The following is a 13,937-nucleotide window of genomic DNA, read 5'->3' as shown; positions in this document are numbered from 1 at the left end:
TTAATAATTAAAAAATTATAAACCATGAACGTACCCAAGATAACGTTTCTGGTTCGCATACCGAACACGAATTAGCTTGATGCTACTCGACTCTAAATAAGTTCTGTTTCAAACAGACAACACTTGAACGGGGAAATTTACGCGATTAATTATAATAACTGCGTCCAATAATTTGTTCCCAAGAGGGGGCAGTTTACGGGAAGCATGAAGACAGGAACCCTGTGAACATTTGAACACCGCCCACTGTGAAAGCGAAGGCATCGCTGAACACAGGGGCGTGCTCAGTCAGTCAGAGCTAGCTAAAACTCTGTAGGACTAGTTTAGTTGTTTCTCCAGGGTTAAGCCAGCGTGTAGCTGTTGTAGTAACTAGCTTATGAACTTGTATATAAGAGCAGGAAGGTATGCTCACCAAGCAGCCCAGTCTCCGTCGTTGTTTTTCTTGCGGTGTGGGTAAATAGTGTACGGCTGCTGCTGTTCCTGTTGTTGTTGTTGTTGTTGTGGCCTGCTAGCTCTAAACTAGCCGTAGCCTCATCTGACTCACGGAGCTCCACTCTCATCACATCCCCGAAGACGCTTGGGGGAATGGCACACCTCGTCAGCTAATCAAGAAGACCGACTTGTCGCTACAGAGTAAGTTTCGTTCTTGTGTCTGCTTTTACTAGACCAGGAAGCTATACTAACTGACAAACCGCCGTGTTGAACTCACCATCTTTTTTTTAAGTTGCATAAAAGTGCTTAACCCGAGCTCTGTGTGGATAGTGGCTTGAGGGTTACACATTCCATGTGAAATCTTCAATGATTAGTTAAGACGGTGCGATGGATTTTTTTTTTCTTTTTGGTTGAATAGCCTTGGTGAAAAATGAGTTAAAAATTGCTTTAAGTGGAAGTTTTTCCTTTTTCTTTGGGCAGGAATCTGCAGTCTTCTTCCTCAGCTATGAGACTCTCTGCTTAATAATTAACATCTCACAATAATGGAGCTATACTGGTACATGTGAGTATATTGTATGTATTTTTCGTTAATTAAATACGGAGCTTAAAACTGATCCTTGAATCTGATCAACCTTCCTTCTCATTCTTTTGTGTCCTTTACAGAGTTGTCATTATATTCATCGTCATAAAGATATTTTTCTATGTGTGCTGGTACCGGTCGAGACAGAGGCAACTGGCAGCATACCTGAGCAACCCACGCAATGCTCAGATAGTCATTGTTGGAGGAAGGGCCTACCTCCATCAGATGTGTGAGAGACAGAGCGTAAGTGCAGAACCCCCAACACACATGAACATGCACCTCACAGCGCAAAAATCCAGCTGTGAACTTCTGAAGTGGTTTCACACCTTGGAGGAAGTGACTTTATACACAAAAGTTCAAGGGTGTTCACAGTGAAGAGGACCTCCTCATGCTGGCTGAGAGACTGGAGCTGAGTGAGAAAGAGACAGTCAAATAAGGTCGTGGTTGTGTTACTTTCTTTTTTCTTTTTGCAGGGGAGTTATTTGCTTTCTCGAGAAGGCATGCGGTTTCCAGTCGAGTCATTTTTACTTCGATAGGCAGCATTTCACTTTTAGTGTCATACTGAGCAAGTTTGTGGTCGTCCATTAATAGGAACACATTCTGGTTTGAATGCATGTGGGGGTTTTCGTTGATCTGGAGCTTTTCCCCCCCCACCGTCTCTGTGTGAACTGTTGTGCAAAACCCATTAAAGCGAAACGCAAACACAGGGAGTAATTTAAATGATTGTCTTGAAAAACTTTTTTTAAGATCCTACCATTTACAAACTATTCATGAGATATATTGGGAGGAGGTAGTCTCGAATGTTTAATTTGCTTGAGATTGTGATTAGTTTACATGGTTTATTCAGGCTGTTTATCCAGCCAGCAGAATGGCTTTCATAGTTTGCTTTGAAACCTCTCATGTCTTGCCGAAACACGTGCTTTTCATGCTCATTTTAAAATTAGCTATTAAAGGCAGCCTTCTGTTTTATGAGCCCCTTGAAATGCGTGTTGGATTTGCCTGTGTTTCTGTTGATGTTCTCAGGGATACGTCTAGAATAATAATGCCTTTCCTCAACTTCAGCGTGTAGCAACTGTTTTCTGTGGGTTACGCCACAGGTTTAGGCATCGTGTTTGTACCTTCCCCAGGGCCGTTCAGCTTTACTGCCTCTCTAAAACACCTGGAAGCAATCTCCATGATTCAGAGCTTCCCCAAAATGAGAATTATTAACAACGGTTTCTAACTCCAGACCGCTACATTCACTCCTTGTTAGGTGTTGTAAATGCTGCATGAACGGGAAAGTTAGAAACAGGTTTTTGTAATAGATTATTAATTTAAATGGAAATGTACATACAGAAATTCATCTTCACCAGATTTTGAATTCTTTTTCGGTGTTGTCTGTCCATGTAGCAAGCACACAGAGGGATATTTTTAGTATTGTTTGAAGGATTTGTGCAACAGGAAGTGACCCATTTATAAAATAAATAATGTAGCAAATGATGCAGGGGCGACTGAGCAATGCCGAGGCCTTTGACCTTGGGTTTCCCAAGACCAATTATGATATTATGTGTGCTATCTGAACTGAAGGAACATGCAGTCCAACACAAGATTGCCGGCTGGCTATACCTCCTTGAACTCATTTTGCTTATTCACTCCTCTCTAATCTTCCATTTGTTTCACAGTTTCTGCATTCCCCCGTTCCCCCTCCCACACTTTCCCTTTTTCTCCCCTTCCTTTTTCCCCCTGTTCCTCTCTTTCTTCCTTTCTCTCTTCTTTGTTCCCTCTGCTGTCTCGGATATATAATGTTCCCTGTTTAGATTTTAATGGAATGTGCAGCAGGGAGACCCCTGTGGTCATCCATAACCCGGTACCCTGAAAGTTTTCTGAAGAAATGCCAAGACGACTCAGCTTCATGATGCAGCACTACTTGTTAAACCTCTTGGACAGCTCTACTCACTCAGAGACTAATATGGCAAAAAAAAACCCAACCTTTTGATAGATAAGGGCCATGGAGAGAAATCCAAATGATTTGATAAGCTATGAGCTGGTTTCAGTCCTCTTTTTTTTTAGGCCTACATAAACAGTTGCTATTATGTAAGTGGTACCCAATACCTGGGCCATGGACTGGTACTGGATGAAAGCATTTAATTAGATTTGGAAAATACAGATCACAATAATTGTGCAAGTTTAGTTTAATGTAGCTTATTAGTGTGGTAATTATCTTGAACTATTCTGTCGGTGCTTCACTTTCATCATCATTTCCTATCACGCCCACAACAACAGGATGATTAAACTAATAAGCTCATTAGTCTGTCATCACCGACTTACAGCGTGTACACCTGGATCACCAACATGGGCAACAGGTTCAAGAGAGCTTGAAAGCATCATTCAAAGGTGCTGATCTGTCACTTAATAAAACGGACTTCTTTGTCATATGTGGGCTGTATCACAAATCTGCAAAAAGCATTTTAAAACAGACATTTTTTAACATCTCAACTATTTTCCCGTCTTCTCTCATTTCTCCTCTCTTTCAAGGAAATGATTGTATGTGTATTAAAAACGTTCCAGCCTAGTGTAATGTAAGCAACAACTGCTGTTATGTTTATACAATGAACTGGCAGATGTCCTCGCTTCTTCTTTTGTGTAAATACAGGCTTAAAAAAACGGTTTATCGGGTTTGGGGGGAAAACGTTCCATGGTGGTGATCTGTGTTTGAAGTCAAACATTAATGATTTGATTCTTTGAAAATGCTGCCCGGCTGTTTATGTTCTGCCCTTTGTTCACTGGTGGTTTTTTGACTTGTGAGCTGTGGACTGTGGCAAAAAGAAAGAAAAAAAGTTTAAAAGAGCTGATGCATGAGTGTAATATTATGATAACCAGCAGCAGCGTCATCTCCGGAGATGTGTACAGTAAAGTTAATGCGGCTCGTTTCCTAATAGTGTTAGCGGTGTTATGATGTTGGCTTTAGCTAATAGATTTCTGTCTCTAACGGCTAAGTGTGTATGTGTGTATTTCATTGTGCTTCTGCTTTTTGTGTGTGCATTTGTGTAATTAACTCTGTGTTTCCTTCCTCCTGTAGCAAACATCAGTCTGGCCTAGTTGGTATGGTGTCCAGGATGACCTTTCACTAGAGGAGCCCTCCACAGCCCTGCCACCAGCAGCATCCTTCTCCCAGCTCGACATGCCACCACCATACGAGGCAGTATCTGGAGGTAACAAAGCTGAATAAGTCACACACATCTTTTGCCTCCTTGTTCTGTTGTTAGCCTGCAAGCGAGCCCCATTCAAAATGTTTCCCCCTTCTCGTACTTCAACATCCTGTGGGGTAGAGCGCTCGACCATTATCCACTAACAAGTTGGTTCACAGCACCCAGTAAAGAAAAACAAGATATTTGATTGGCACGAGGGCTTAACTGGAGTCCCCTATTCCACCTGCGGTGCTGCTTTGAGCAGTTTAGTGTCAGATTACACAGCTTGATGGTTTCACTACAACATAAGGGTGGTTGTGTCATATGTACTTGAGATGAATTGTGCGTTAATTACATTCCCTGACACCCCCCCCCCCCTAGTAACTGCATTTACATCGATTTCATTCACAGAAACGGTGGGAAAGTCCACCACGTTTCCTGACTGAATACTCTGTGTGGTCGCTGTGATTACATAGTTTCATTTACTGCGATGCAGAGCGCTTGTTGCTGACAGTTTTATAGTGGAAGTGGCTTTTTTCAGATATAAGTAAAAAGAGAAGACAACTGCCGGATGATGTTTTTCGCTCTGAGCAGCGTTTGCCAGCTTTAGAAAGTCTCGGGGCACACATCAGCTTTGGCATTGCTTCAGAGCCTGTGCACATAACGGCTGTAGTTTCATCCAGTTCCCTTTAGTGCTCCATAGTACTTATATCTCTAAAAAGAGCTGTCCTAATTAAAATGAGTTCACATGCTGGTTTGCAGTCAGAGGTTTGTTTATCAGAGTAACTCCATCAAATTGAAACCATCTGTTTCAGTTGTATCCAAGTGCATTGCTTCTGTGTGTGAGTTAACTCGTTTTTGATGACTGTTTTAAACTGCGCCAGAAAAAGCAACACTAAAGAAGAAAGACCCTAGTTCCTTTTCCTAACAGAGGCTCAAATACTGGACATGTGACTGGCACTTTGAGAGCTGATGACTCTTTCCCAATTATTTTGTTTTTTAATTCCATTACCCCACTTTTGTTTTTCAATTTTAAATAATATTGCTACTCGTAATCACTCTTCTCTCAACTAGAAAAGGGATTTTCTCCCTTTTCTAGTTGGGGTTAAATGTACTTTAAACAGTCATGTCAGTGCTTTCAGTTTTTCCTGTTTTGCATAATTAGCTGCAAATATGTGTTTTCGTAGGAGGGCACAAGCTAGCCACTCCAGCTTTTAAATCTTTGTATCAAGTTTCAGAGCGTCCTCTTTCGCAAATGGCATCTCATTTGCTCTGAAGTGGTAGTTGAGTCTGACAAGCAGGATGTGGTTACAAAGGCTGGAAATGGTGACATTTCAGCAGCAGTGTAATTACACAATGTGACTGGTTCCATTTCGCCCTCATATCAGATCTTTTTTTCCTATCGGAGACACCGGGGAGGGGACGTTTGGGTTGCTGTAATACAGCAGTTTTAATAGTGCCACTGCATGAAGGTATAATAAGCACTGAATTCGGCGTTACAGCCACACAGCACTGTGTAACTCCTGTTTTCTGCGTCTGCTGCGGCACAATTTAACATTCGCTGTTATTGAATATTTGAAAGTTTTGTGACCGTATGAAGCATGAGTAAAAATTCATCATCTCAAAAAGCTCAACCGAGAAGCTGTGAGAAGTACCGAAACCTTTTTTTTTTTTCCTCTTCCATAAAGGGAGTGTCAGGAAGGTTAAGATTATAATCTTTTTTTTATGATTTTTTTAAACAGCTGACTAAAGTCAAAGTCCTGCCCACAAAAAAACAAAACAAAACACCTTGCTGCTTCCTAACATTACAGCTCATTCTATGATCAGCGTGAGCCCCATGTTTAGAGGTGATTTATGTTTTCTCCTGTCGGATGTTATGGTTGAACAGTTTGTTTGTAGTTTATTTTGGTGCATAGTTCTATTATATTTAAGGTGAGGGAAACATTTATCCGGTGGATATCCCTAAACTTAGCAGCTCAGTTCGGGACAAGTGTGTATGATTTCCTGTTTCCTTAAGCTGTCTTCTCTGTTCCTTCCAGAGGACGACCTGAAGCCCCCTCCCTACAGCGAGTGTGCCCAAGGCGACGTGCCCGACGCCCCGCAGCCCTGCCATAACACTCTTCGTATTTCTGAGGGAGGAGACTCCACTAGCGTAAATGAAGCCCCGCCCCCCTACACAGCATCTCCCCCTACACAAGTCAGCCAACAGGACGGCGCTGTAAGTCACAGCGGGTCCACTTAATCAATCCCTGATGCCAGTTTGCCTTTTCCATGCACTGCCTTCCTACGTTCAACCTCAGTGATTGTTGCCAGCCTAACTCTCACAGGAGAGCAAATGTTTATTTGGATGTTTGTGCGTGTATATGAGTGTGTGTGTGTGCATATGTTTGTTGTTTTGTTTTTTTTTTACTTTGTGTTGTTTAAAAAAAAAAAAAAGTGGTCATCTGATGAGTTTGGCAATAACAGATGACTTCAGTGAGCCTGTGTGCCTCAGTCAGGACTGCCTTCCAGCTAGGATGAAAATAATCCCCTTGACCTCTGAGTTTCAAGGGTATCAGTGGAGCCACAGATGAGCGAGAGAGACTTTTAAAGTGTGCTCTGTTTTATAAAGGGTTTCTCTGAGGCCACCTTCTTTCACAGAACTAAAATAGTTGATCAGTCTCAAAATCAAACAGATGCTTTAGTTTTTGTTCCAGATGCTATGAAGCATAATATGTGGGGCACGGCTTCATATTTGTGTCCGTCTGTAGACGCTGTTCTGAAACACAGTAAGCGAGTAACAGCCTTCCATACAAATTCACAGTGTAGACAATCTTTGCTATGTATAGCACATGTGCATAATAAATACTTTCAACTCCAAACTGTGTTTACTCAGTGCTTCATTATGAGTGCACTTGAGTGCTATTTGATAACAAATGCACCAATTGTCTTAGATAATTACCCCATTATCCCGTGTGTTTTTTTTTATTGTGGTGATTATACCGGGACGTTAGACAGTTCAAGTGACTATTACCCTGAGAATGGGATTGAGCGAGGGCGAACAGAAAAGGGGAACAAGTGGATGAAATAAATGTACGCTGGCAGTAGAAAAGATACGGAGCGAGTGGTCGTAATCGGTGTAGCTGCTGGGTTCTTTCTGCTGCTCATCATTATTATCTCCTATACACCAGATTGCAAATAGTGTAAACATGAATTCTTCTTCTGTTAAAAGTTGGAAAATTGGACAATTGCTTTTGTTCAATGGGTTGAGAGAAATGCAAATGTGTCTTATGTAGATGTAAATCCAGCTGGAGGATGATCAAAATCATTGTAGTGAATTGTAATTCTCATTTAAATATGTCTTCAAATGAAAACGTGTAACAACCCTAGAAAAACACTCACAGGGCTACGAGCAAAGGCTCAAAACATTCTTGGATGTGAAGGCTGCTTTTTGTGGTTTTTAGAAGTCACCAAAACTGAGCTGTCACTTTTTTCTTCTCTTTTTTTCTTTGTGAAAAGAAAACGAACCAAAAAATTATTATTATTATTTTTTTTTTAAACAGTTCTGTTTCTGATCATTTTTACCTCTGCCACAGGGTGGTAGAGTTCAGCTGTTTTACATATATGTTTTCTTCTGTTGCAATTTTTCAAATACTATTTCTTTGTAAATTTTGTTTTTGTTCTTTTCTCTTTTTTTTCCCGTCACTGCATTTCAGTTAATCCAGAAATAACACTGTACTCCCAAATAATCCATTTTACGTGTTTGTTTAATCAGTCTGTGTGTAGTTTCTGACCATTAAGGGGGCGGGGCGTGAGAAATCTAGAAAAACTGAATGAATTTTAAATGTTTTCTGGACTTTTGGGTAAACGGGGTCTGTTCGGAGAATCACATGTGATGTACTTTAATGGTAATTCTTTGTATTGTGATGACAAATCGTCCGACGCTGATGCGTTTTTACCAAATTTACCTGTGTTGGTTTTACAATCTGGAGGATGTAACGGAGAAGCTCCGAGGTGCAAATCTGAATGTGGGCTTGAAATGGCATCTTTTGTATGGCGGCAGCATGATGACGATTGACGACCTGAGTGTTACGAGGCTTCTGTCCGTACTGTGTCCTGTTTGTTCACTTCACGTTCATTCCCATTGTGGGCAACATATCAGATGTCCCCACTTAGTAGCTTTGCAAGTCGAGGGGAATTAATTATTTTTTCTGCTTTGGGAGAAATGCATCTTCTGTATTAAATTGTTGTTATACAAAATATTGTCAGTTTCATTTTCTCATGTTTGAGGTCACCCCTGGGCTGCACAGCAGAAGAGCAACACTCACTGGTTCGAAAATACAACACAATCACTTTCTAATATACACTTTGGTCTCTGAAGTCTCCACTGTCTTTAAAATCTGCACCTGCACTTTGTAATGCAGATTTTTCCAAACCAGGGAGCTATCACGTTATTGCCCTTTTCTTTTCTTTCTTCCAAACATTGAAAAGCTCTATCTGTAGCTAGAGAATTAAATGTAGCTGCTAGTAGCTTCTTGTATTCGCTACGACAATGAAATCATTCTTTTGCTCCCTTTAGGGTCACCACAGAGGATCATCTGCCTCCACCTCACCCTAGCATCTTTCTCTGTCACACCAACCCCTCTGTATATCCTCCCTTATGACATGCATGAATGACCTCTGTGGTTTTCCTCTTTTACTCCTGCCTGGCAGCTCCATCATTAACAACACTTGTCTAAAATATCCACAATCCCTCATCTGCACCTACAAACGCTCAACCTGAGCAGCCCCTCTGATGTTTCTTGTCCATTCTTCTCACTCCCAGTGAAAATCTTAACATCTTCATACAGAATTCACATTTCCTCATGTTACAAACTTATTCCAAGATGGATTATTTTATCATTTTTTATCTCAGAATTCCACACACAGTACCCTGTAATGGTAAATTGAAAGTTTTCTTGAAATTCTTGCAAATGTATTCAAAGTGAAAAACGTATAACATGTACACAAGTATTCACAGCCGATCTCTGATGCGATCCCACCTCGAGCCCATACATCACTCCAACCCCGCACCTCATACATAACGCACCTTACTTTTAAACCGACTCTGATAGACCTCATGCGAACATACAGTAGAGAATGACAGCTAAATACACATCGGCATGGCACTATAGTGCTTCACCCAGTATGAACTCCTCTCATTTGTAAGGCAGTGAAAGGTTAGCCGTGGGTTCTTCCTCGCAGACTGCTGTTTTCCTCACCGCATTGGAAGTTCTGAAAAACGAACTAGGTACTGAGAAATCCGTGCAGCCAAGTGTAAAAAGGCACTATTTAAAGAGTTTTTTTCTTCTGTCACAGACATGTTTCTTGTGCTCATTATGTCAAAGTAATTCCAGCACAAAAGGAAAAAATATCACCAGGAAAGCAGTCTGTACTCATTCTGGCTAATATGGGGCTTCGGTGCTCTGAGTTAGTCATGTCTTTGATTCAGTGGTCCTTTAAGTGTGACCGTACCCTCATTAACCTCAGTTGAGCTGGTAAATACTTGAACCTTGTTATCAACCGATCCCTCAATGAAGTATGAACAGTGGAGGGATTATTAAATAGAATAAAAAAAGGTTAACCACATGTGAGTACATGTAGGAGCAGAACAAGCTGTGACCCCGTAAATCGCCACTAGAGGGCAGTCTCGCACCAGTGATAATGTCAGCCACATGCTTTCGAGCAGCCTGCACCTGTTGCTGAGCCCGGCGGTCTTTGAGTGCCTACAGGCTCTTGCTGGTATCCCCCCCAGTGCAGGATGATGTCTTTTATCACACGTTTAAACGGCAGAAAGCTCCACTGACTTTTGTTCCAAAGTTTTAGATTTCTGATGGAAAAAATAATTGGGCTCAGACAGGATCAATTGTAGAGCCCTCTTGTGGAATGAATGCTCAAGGACATTCATTTTTGGAGCTGCATACAAATAAGCTCAGCCTAATGTTGCATTTTCTTCAAAGAAAAGTTTATGAATCGTACTTAAAGCACATTAAATGTGGTCAATCAAAAAAGATGAGAAAAATGTATTTAAGGAAACAGCTCCCGCGACATTAAAGACTATAACCTTCGTTCACCGATTCCTGTGTTCATGCGTGACAGACCGTGTTGTGTCAGCTGTGAATAAGTTATCCAGATAAGGTGTGTGGCACTGATTTTGCTGTGCGTAATTTATGGTTTTGGGGGGAAATATTTGCATTTGGGGAAACAGGCAATAATCCATCATGTATATCGCTTTACTGGTTATCACATCCTGGTATAAACAGCTGCATAATGGAGACTGCTCTCAAGGATATTCACCGAACTGCCTTTGGAGATTACCAATGTCTTGAAGGCCATTCGAGGAACACAATAGATGGCTCAATTACCCACTGTTGTCTGTCAAAGATATATTGCGCTCCCAAGACGTGCAAGTGGATGCGGCACCTGTGAAGTGACGAGGATTTTGAGAGTAAGGTGTACGCACTGAACACGGAGAAAGCGGTGCCTTTCGAAGTCTCCGGGAGAGCACATTCCGGGCATGGGTGAGGACGGATAAGATGTCAAAAATACTTCTGTTTTTGATTTTCCACCACAGAGTTGTTTCAGATCAGGACTGCTTTTTTTCACTGTTTGAATTCTTCAGTTGCTTCAAATTCACATTACATTCCTGTGCAATGACAGTGTATCGTCGCAACTCTGAGGGAGCGTTAATGAGTTTCGCAGGTCATTTAACAGCTAACAGGTTCCTGTCTTGTGCTGAATACCTTCATCACTTTTTGTTATCCTTTTTTTTACTTGTTCATTACAGTTTATATTATGCATTAGAAAATAAGGAGTTGCACTTATTTACGGGATAACTGCCTGCGTAACTTAAGTCCTTCAGCAACTGCCAAGTGACCATCCCTTGCAGGACATGCATATCCTCTGTAACTTGTTGGAAATGAAAGTGATTTCCTGTCCCAAAGCACGGCGCACGTGTGTTTTGACATTGCTTGAAACATGTGTTCAACTTTCAGTCTTGTGCAGCAGCAGTTTAACTTAGTGTGGACCTAAATTGTTCCTCTGGTACTTTAGTGGCTCGCAGAACCAAATTTACCATTAATGTCTGTTTGCTTCCCATGTGAGAAATAAGCGGGTGAAAAACTGCGGTGCTTTCTGTTCCGTTCTACTTTATACTCCTACTGCAGTACAAATCAGTGCTGCTTCCTACTACATTTGTTTGACAGATCTAGTTACTGGCCCACAGGGATCCACTAAGGTAAAGTTCAAACGTGTGTTATTGCATTTAACAGAGTTCTATCCATTTTTCTCTTATATGGGATCATTTAATAAACAATAATGTCTGTCATGCAAGAGTTAATGAAACCCCTATTAAATCACACGGCTCTTGCTCAATCTTCATTTGGGGTGAGAGGAACACAGGAGTAGGGAGCTTATCTCCAGGAAAAACCCTGATCTTTTCATTAAACCTGGGATTTGCTTCTGCCCTTTTGGACACAGAGATTATGAGAACTGATGTTGCTTGTTCAGATAGAAAATACCCCAGAAGGATATTTAGACCCTGTGATTATCCAGCAGTTTATCATTATATTGTCATGATTTAGCGGACGAAAACAAGACACCCTGAATAAGTTTATGTTTCAAAGCATTGCTGCCCGTAACAGCTTTCATCTCCATCAGGTGGCAAAAGCATGATAAGCAGGTTGATTGTGTCTCCTTGGCCCCACAAATATAGATATGATCTAGAGGGCAGAGACATGCCTGCTCCTGTCTGTGATGACAGGATAAGTGAGGATGTCTGAATGTCAGGCAGGAAGGATGAGAACTCGGTGCAGACATGCATGTGTCTCGGTGTAATGATATAGCAGTCAACAAGGTAGGGTTTTTTATGTTAAGGATTTATTGTACCTCCTGGATATAATCATCATTCTTTCTTCAGGACCTCTTCTTGATGGCTGCACAGTGCTTAACAGTACTTACAAAATGTGCAAGCAGTGCAGCCTTCCCCAGAGGTAATTTGTTAGTAACCAGAGCCGGTATATTTTGCATTTTTAATCCCAGAAATATTATCCGAAAGGAAAGTTGTCATCCAGGCAAGTGAGTTTGTGACATATAGGCTACCCACCGCCGGTTTCATCAGAACCAGGAAAGGTGAAAATGAGAGATTCTCTCTTCTTGGAGGACCTGCAGCTCTCCCCGGCACTGGCTTGTGAAGGAAACCATTCATCTAGCCCACTGCCGTTCCTTCAGCACTGTCAAATTTCAGCTGAGAGCGGGCGCAGAAACTGTTTGGAAACATCTCCCTGACTTGCAGTAATGCAGTAATTCTTATCGGGATTCGCTGTTCCAAAGTGTTGGGTTTGCCCTTGAGCATATTGGATTTGACGTGACGTGCATTGCTGACTTGCTTTGAAACTACGATGAATTGAAGACGTGTGTCAGCTCCTTGCAAACAATGCTTCTCCACTTGTGCAGTTTATGGAAAAACTTAAAAAGGAGCAGGTGCAGACCAGATTGAATGCTTTTTTTTTTTTTAGCTGTCAGAGGAGCAGACATAGATCTGCAATACACAGAAGCAATGAGGGAAAGAGCAGAGACACTGAGAAGTCTAGAAGTCTGCAAATCCTACTCAGTGCTCTGAGTTCTTCCAACCTTTGACCTTATGTTAATTTCACCTACAGCCTGCTGGGCCTCAGTGATTACCTGCTGTCCCAAACAACAAAATCCAAGTTCCTCTGTAGAAAATGACGCCTTCTGTCTGGTGCCAAAGGAACTGTTGTTCCCCGTTTATCAGCTTAGTGAAAATTTACATTTTAATTGAATCCTGATGTTTGAGCCAAACTATACTTACTGAGTTACTGGAGCCCCTTCAGAGAAACGACTTACAGGCTTGAAGTGCAAGTGCAGCGAAGATGACGGGCAGTCAGAGCCGCTCACATCAACTATGCAGAATTTAACTTCATGTGCCAAGATAGCTCATTCTGCCGTCACCAGGAATATCTTTGGCTTTAGTGTGTGTGGGAAAAATCACAAAACTCCAGCTGGACTTTGTGCGTGTGCATATTTACCCATCAGCTTGTATGTGTTTTAATGAGTTTGAATGTGCCAGGATTTTCATGCTTGCCAGGGGTGTACATGGAACGTGTGTAAAAACAGAGGGGAATTAGAGGTGGGCTTAGGACTGTGTAAGTATGTGCATGCGTGTGTGTGTGTGTGTGTGTGTGTGAGGGTGTTGTCTGTGTTCTCAGATCACTCACAGATCAGCGCTCTAACATACTAATTAGGATGGACGCGTCCACTCCTACTCTGTCTTTGATCTGGTTGTGTTGCCCAACTGTGCTGATGTGCGATACTCAGTCTAATAAGACACGAGATAAAAAGATATGATTCATCAGCACCTGTCTGTGTTTGCTCGACCTTTTGCATCCATTTAGAATATTATATTAGACAGCGGTGGGGGTGTGAGCTGTGCGCCTGTAGCTGACAGAACAAAACCCATAGGTCTCATAATGTGGGACATGACAAAGAAAACAGAAATAATGTAGAAGCTGAAACCAGCAGCAGCGCAGTATTCACACTTGACCAAACCAAGACTGAGCAGAGACTGGTGAGACTATGATATTGTACTTATCAAGCTATTATTACCTTTGGTATAATGATAATAATAGCTTAATACCTTTGTATAGCACTTGTCAACATACAGAGTTACAAAGCGCTTCACAGTTTGAATAAAATCCACAAACAAAAAAACTAAACTGAAATGA

At 41.6% G+C, this 13,937-nt stretch overlaps 1 protein-coding gene across 1 annotated transcript; it reads left to right on the top strand.

The window, feature by feature from the left end:
• The first annotated feature begins 223 nt into the window (after nucleotides 1-223).
• On the top strand, nucleotides 224-7,037 carry LOC145430935 (uncharacterized). The gene is made up of 5 exons (XM_080305973.1): nucleotides 224-630; nucleotides 910-991; nucleotides 1,093-1,252; nucleotides 4,068-4,200; nucleotides 6,216-7,037. Exons 2-5 carry the CDS (start codon nucleotides 972-974, stop codon nucleotides 6,416-6,418), a joined length of 516 nt encoding a protein of 171 aa, XP_080162099.1. The 5' UTR covers nucleotides 224-630; nucleotides 910-971; the 3' UTR covers nucleotides 6,419-7,037.
• The last annotated feature ends 6,900 nt before the right edge of the window (nucleotides 7,038-13,937 follow it).

The sequence above is a fragment of the Astatotilapia calliptera genome, chromosome 9, assembly GCF_964374335.1.
Source record: "Astatotilapia calliptera chromosome 9, fAstCal68.1, whole genome shotgun sequence".
In the NCBI taxonomy this organism is placed as follows: domain Eukaryota; kingdom Metazoa; phylum Chordata; class Actinopteri; order Cichliformes; family Cichlidae; genus Astatotilapia; species Astatotilapia calliptera.
This window is presented reverse-complemented; position numbering and strand designations above follow the sequence as displayed.